The sequence below is a fragment of the Chelonoidis abingdonii genome, chromosome 11, assembly GCF_003597395.2.
Source record: "Chelonoidis abingdonii isolate Lonesome George chromosome 11, CheloAbing_2.0, whole genome shotgun sequence".
Classification (NCBI taxonomy): Eukaryota; Metazoa; Chordata; order Testudines; family Testudinidae; genus Chelonoidis; species Chelonoidis abingdonii.
Window position 1 is genome coordinate 21,979,611 of NC_133779.1, and position 5,618 is coordinate 21,985,228.

General features: G+C 57.8%; 1 protein-coding gene across 1 annotated transcript in view; it reads right to left on the minus strand.

The window, feature by feature from the left end:
* Positions 1-4,415, minus strand: part of LOC116828326 (thialysine N-epsilon-acetyltransferase-like) — a 5,284-nt gene extending 869 nt beyond the window's left edge. Inside the window, exons 1-5 of the mRNA XM_032786467.2 lie at positions 4,351-4,415; positions 3,845-3,896; positions 3,539-3,622; positions 2,875-2,976; positions 2,256-2,296 (exon numbers count right to left, since the gene is read on the minus strand). Coding sequence (XP_032642358.1) covers positions 2,256-2,296; positions 2,875-2,976; positions 3,539-3,622; positions 3,845-3,896; positions 4,351-4,413 — 342 coding nt within the window. The 5' untranslated portion in view covers positions 4,414-4,415. The remainder of the gene's footprint in view (positions 1-2,255; positions 2,297-2,874; positions 2,977-3,538; positions 3,623-3,844; positions 3,897-4,350) is intronic.
* Between the last annotated feature and the right edge of the window lie 1,203 nt (positions 4,416-5,618).

The window sequence follows — 5,618 nt, forward strand, 5'->3', positions numbered from 1 at the left end:
GCACACAGCACCACTTCCTGGAAGTGGTCTCCAGGTAGGGTGACGTTTGGCATGTGCAGCGGGATAAGAGGCTCCCTGCCTGCCCTGGCCCTGTGCCGGTGCCGAATCCAAAAAGCGGTGGCATATATCTTTGGTGCCCCTGGGGGTACACCTCCCAGAAGGCTTCCCATTGGCTGCAAGTTTCCCCGGGGCCAATTCCACTCACATGCACATGGCGGGTTATTGTTTTTCCTGTGGGTAGGGGCTACACTTGTGTATGTTCTGTACCTCATAGAGAACATCCTACAGCCCCATGTTCTCCTTCTATTAATATGATGTGTGGTTTGATTAGATTTGAACTCGACATGGTCCTAATATTTTGATTGTATTGTGTATTAATATCATATTGAAGATCGCTATCCATGCAGAAGGGGCAGGAGGAGGAAAGAGAGACAGACAAAAAGAATAAGAGAGGCCCTACGACGATGGTTCTTCACCTTCTATAGGTCTTCTGTATTGGGCTTTTCTCTATAGGCTCTTCTATTTCTCTTATAGTTCTTCCTCTATGTGCTCTTCACGTACTCTAAAGGCTCTTCACCTCTCTTTAGGCGCTTCTATGGGCGGCTTATTCACCATTCTATAGGCTTATCTCATAGGCTTCATTCACTCTCTCTATTGGGCTCTCTTCTGGGGTCCTTCGCTTGTGGGCACATGCACCTCTCTATAGCTCTTCTCCATAGGCTCATTCACCTCTCTAATGAGGCTCTTCTCTTAGGTTCTTCTCTGTGGGACTTCACCTCGCCCATGGGATCGTTCTGTAATGGGTATGTTTCTTCTATAGGTCTTCTCTATGGCGTCAACTTACTCTATAGCGTTCTTACTGTTATGTGCTCATTCACCAATCCAGTAGGCTCTTATTATCTTGAGTCCTATTCTATGGCTCTTCACCTTTCTATAGGCTGTCTCTATAGGTCTTCTCTATAGGCTCTTTTCTCTATAAGTTCTTTGCTCTATGGCTCTACCGCGCATATGAGTCTCTTCTCTATGGCTCTGACCCCGGCCGAGGTAAGCCAAGCCCCAGAGAGGGATGATTTGGACACGCTCGTGTGTCGGGACTCCCTTCTACTGCAACTTCCCCATGGTCGAATTCTAACTGTCCAACAATGATTCAGCACAGGGGAGTTGCGCTCACTCGCTCCCTACTCCTGCCCAGAGGAAACTGCCCATGTACCCCATAAACTGCAGCTCCCCACCATATCTTCCATCTCCCCCCGCTCATTTGCTAGATAGTCTGCCCGCCGCCCCCATATTCCACCCCACCATCCTGTGAGGAGGAGTTATTTGGGACACAGGACAATATTTTGTCCACATGGTTCTATTCCATGCATAGAAGGCCTGCGGCTTGACTGGAGAGTGACGGGAACCCCAGTGGATCTAAGAAGACCCCCTCACAGCTAGGGGGCTTGGCCCTCCCACTCCTTCATTCCCACAGCCTTTGCTCTGACCCCGAAAACCGCCCCCCAGGAAATTTGGATTAGCAGAAAGGATTTTACAGGAGAATTCTATATGAAGGGTAAGCAGAGGTGAGTGCGAGGCCGGACTTCCTGAGTTTCTCTCCGGCTCATGGGAGGGGAGGGGGACAAAAGCCTGGTGGAGATTCAGAGACAGGGGGGGCCTGGACAGGATCCAGACTCCTGGTTCTCTCCTGGCTAACTCTGGAGAGGGAGTAGGGCTGGTGGCACGGATTCATTGTCCTGGGTGACACCGCCGCGCCTAGCTGCTTCCGGTCTCCTTTGAGGTGAAAAGAAGTGGCCAGCCTCAGGCGGCCGTCTAGGTATAATCCACGCCCCGTGGCTTCTGGTAGAAGTCGAATGGCTCGATCTAGGATATCCAGTTCCAAGCAACCCGTAAACTTCATTGGTGGTCGTAGATTCTGTTCTCACGCCAAATCTGAGAAGATCACGGGGGTGGCGGTGGAGCTGGGAGTTCAGGACTCGGGTTCTTTCCCCAGCTCGCTGGGATGGGAGTGCTCGTGTACGGGCGGGGTCAGAGCGGGGGGGGAGGGGCTGGGAGCCAGGACTCCTGGGTTCTCTCCCCGGCTCCGGGAGGGGAATGGGGGCCAGTGGTTATAGCAGGGGAGGCTGGGAGCCAGACCAGTGCCTCAGTTTCCCCCATGGTATAAGTGGGAACAATGATGCCCCTAGGGGGCTGCCCTGCAATCTGAGAGCAAGGAAAGGAAGGGACCAGAAAGGGGAAAGGGACCAACATCCTGTTACCTCTGCAATTTTACTCATAAGCTTCTTGCCAATGCCTTTACCTGCGTGGGGAGAGAAATCAGCAAATTAACAGCAGGGTCTAGTGGTTAGAGCGAGGGGGTGCTGGGAGCCAGGACTCCTGGGTTCTCTCCCTGGCTCTGGGAGTGGAGTGGGGGCTGCTGGGTTAGAGCAGGGGGGGCTGGAAGCCAGAACTCCTGGGTTCTCTCCCCAGCTCTGGGAGGGGAGTAGGGGCCGGTGGGTTAGAGCAGGGGGGCTGGGAGCCAGGACTCCTGGGTTCTCTCCCTGGCTCTGGGAGGGGAGTGGGGGCTGGTGGTTAGACCGGGGGGGCTGGGAGCCAGGACTCCTGGGTTCTCTCCCCAGCTCTGGGAGAGGAGTGGGGGCTGGTGGGTCAGAGCAAGTGGGGGGCTGGGAGCCAGGACTCCTGGGTTCTCTCTCCAGCTCTGGGAGGGGAGTAGGGGCCGGTGGGACAGAGCGGGGGAGAATGGGAGCCAGGACTCCTGGGTTCTGCTCCACTTTTCCGCGTCCTAGCGCTTCCCTTGGGGTGACTCCCTTCAAGGCATCACAGGGGCTGTCTCTGATGGGGACCCCGAAATTATCCCGTTCTCCCCCCGTTCCCTACCTCTGAACTCAGGCATGACGTACAGGTCTTCCATGTAGATGTTTCTGCCTTTCCAGGTACTGTAGGTGAAGAAATAGAGGCCGTATCCCACGACGGTGTGTCCTGGGGCAGGGAACAAAATCCAACAGCTGCCCCCGCCTTAGACCCCCCCCACCTTCCTTGTACTCTCCCAGCCACCCCGAACTCTCCCTGTAGCCTCCGAGAAATCCCTTCTCCACCCAGCCCCGAATTCCCCACGTCCGAGCCCCACAAATTCCCTTCCCTGCTCTCAGCCCCCCATTCTCCATCCCCAAAGCTCCCCAGGCACCCCCAAGTCTATCCCCTGCTGTGGGGGCTGGTGGGTCAGAGCAGGGGGGGCTGGGAGCCAGGACTCCTGGGTTCTCTCCCCGGCTCTGGGAGGGGAGTGGGGGCTGGTGGGTTAGAGCAGGGGATGCTGGGAGCCAGGACTCCTGAGTTCTCTCCCCGGCTGTAAATGTATCAGGGAAAACTGAGATTGCGGGGGGCTGGGTTCCCCCAATCTGCCCTGGGGCTGAGCTGGCTGGGGTGGGGGCTGTGCTGGCTTTGGCCTGTTGGGGTCCCCCAAATTATGACTCTGATGGGATTCTGGACCCCACGGGTGTCTGGGGGGGTACCCCCCGGGGTGCTGCTGGTGGGGGGGCATTACCGTCTCGACTCTGGTGCTTTGGCGGGACCTCCGCCACCAGACATCTGTAGAAAGGATCGTTGGCGAAACCGTCTTCCCGGAGCACTGGGGAAGGATATTTGGGGGCAAGGGGAGACATGAGGGGAAGGGGAGGAGAGAGAACCCCATTGTCACTCACAGGCAGGACCCCTCACCTCCCTGAACCCCCCCTCCCAAATTGGGGCACCATCAAAGCCCACTCGCTCTCCCCTCCTCCTGCCCCGGAAGAGGGGGTGCGCGCCCAGGTTCCCCAGGGTGGGGAGGTATCAGGCAGGGGGAAGGGCTCACCTTGGTCACTGATTTCTACCTGGTCTGGGAGCTTCTCAAACTCTGCCAGCTCCTGGGGGCAGAAAGGGAACCCCCTGGATCAGCCCCCGCATAATCTCCCCCCAAGTCCCCACCCCACAATTCCTCTCCCAGCCCCCCAAACCCTCCCTCCAGCCTCCAAGAAATCCCTTCTCCACCCAGCCCTCCCGTTTCTCCCCAGCTCCAATTCCCCACCTCCTAGCCCCCCATTTCTACCCAGCCTCCTTCAAATTCCCTTCCCTCTGCCCAGCCCCCCATTCTTCACACGCAAAGCCCCCCCCCACGTGTCCCCCCTTCTATCCCCAGCTCCAGGAGGGGAGTGGGGGCTGGTGGGTGAGAGCAGGGGGGTCTGGGATCCAGGACTCCTGGGTTCTCACCCTAGTGCTGGGAGAGGCGTGGGGGCTGGGAGCCAGGACTCCTGGGTTCTCTCCCCGGCTCTGGGAGGGGAGGAGGGGCTGGGAGCCAGGACTCCTGGGTTCTCCCCTTACCTTTATCATCCGCATGACCTCCGCGCAGTCTTCAGCCCTGCAGGGCCGCAGATCACACTCCATCCCCCGTCGAAGAGGGTCCTTGGATAACCCAGCTTGCCGCGCCCCAGGAGGGGCCACAGTGTCACTCCAGGGCAAGGGATCCTGGTAACCCAGCCGCCACCACCCAGAGGTGGCCAACATGTGCTAGCTCCAGGCAGGGGTCCTTGGATAACACAGCCTTGCGCCCAGACAGTAGAGGCAACTGTCAGCATCCAGGGCGAGGGGTCCTTGGGTAGCAGCTGCCCCACCCAGGAGGGTGCCACAGTGTCAGACTCTCAGGCAAGGGGTCCTTGGATAACCAGCTTGCCCCGCCACCAGAGGTGGGCCACCATGTCAGCTCCACGGCAAGGGGTGCCTTGGATAACCAGCTGCCTACCAGACGCCCCAGAGTGCCAATGTCACCATCCAGGCGAGGGATCCTGGATAACCGCCGCCTCCATGCCCCAGGAGGTGGCTCACATGTCAGCTTCCAGGCTAAGGGGTCCTTGTGATAACCCAGACTGCCACTGCCCCAGAGGTGCACATGTTCACGTCCCGGGCGAGGGTCCTTGGGTGTAACCAGCCGTGCCACGGCCCCAAAGGTGGCCACATGTCAGCTCCAGGCGAGGGATCCTGGGTAATACCGGCGCCCCCCCCAGAGGGGCCGCATGTCAGCTCTGCGGCGAGGGTCCTTGTGGTAACAGCTGTCCCCGCCCCAGAGGTGGCTGCATCTCGAGTGCCAGGCGAGAGTAAGCTGGTAGTATCGTATTATTTATGTTAATTCTCCGGACAGTGCCAACGGAAATTGGCAGCACCAGTTTACTGAGCAAGTGGCGAAAGGTGAGATATAGCTCCGCAATAATCATCCTCTCTCCCTCTTGGCATCTGTGTGGGTCGATTTCGGGGTCAATGGCACTATTCTCTGTCAGAAGTCTAGGGGCAGAAGCCCCAAAGGTAACCTACCTCTTCGGTAGGCCAAGACCCTTGCCTGCTGGCATTGGAGAGATAGTAGGACGGTGCTTGGTCCGTATACTAACTAAGATGAGTGAGTCCAGGTAAACAACAGCTACTCCCTCTTCATAGTTTCCCACAACAGCTCATGCTCGCACAGCTGCACACAGTTTCAGTGTTCATGTTCGGCCACTGGAACCATCCAGCCACGAGCTGTACACGAATTGGGGGCGTGGATGTGGTTGACAGCGAGGGGATACAACTGGGTATCTGGCCATACGAGGGCCAGCCGTGCA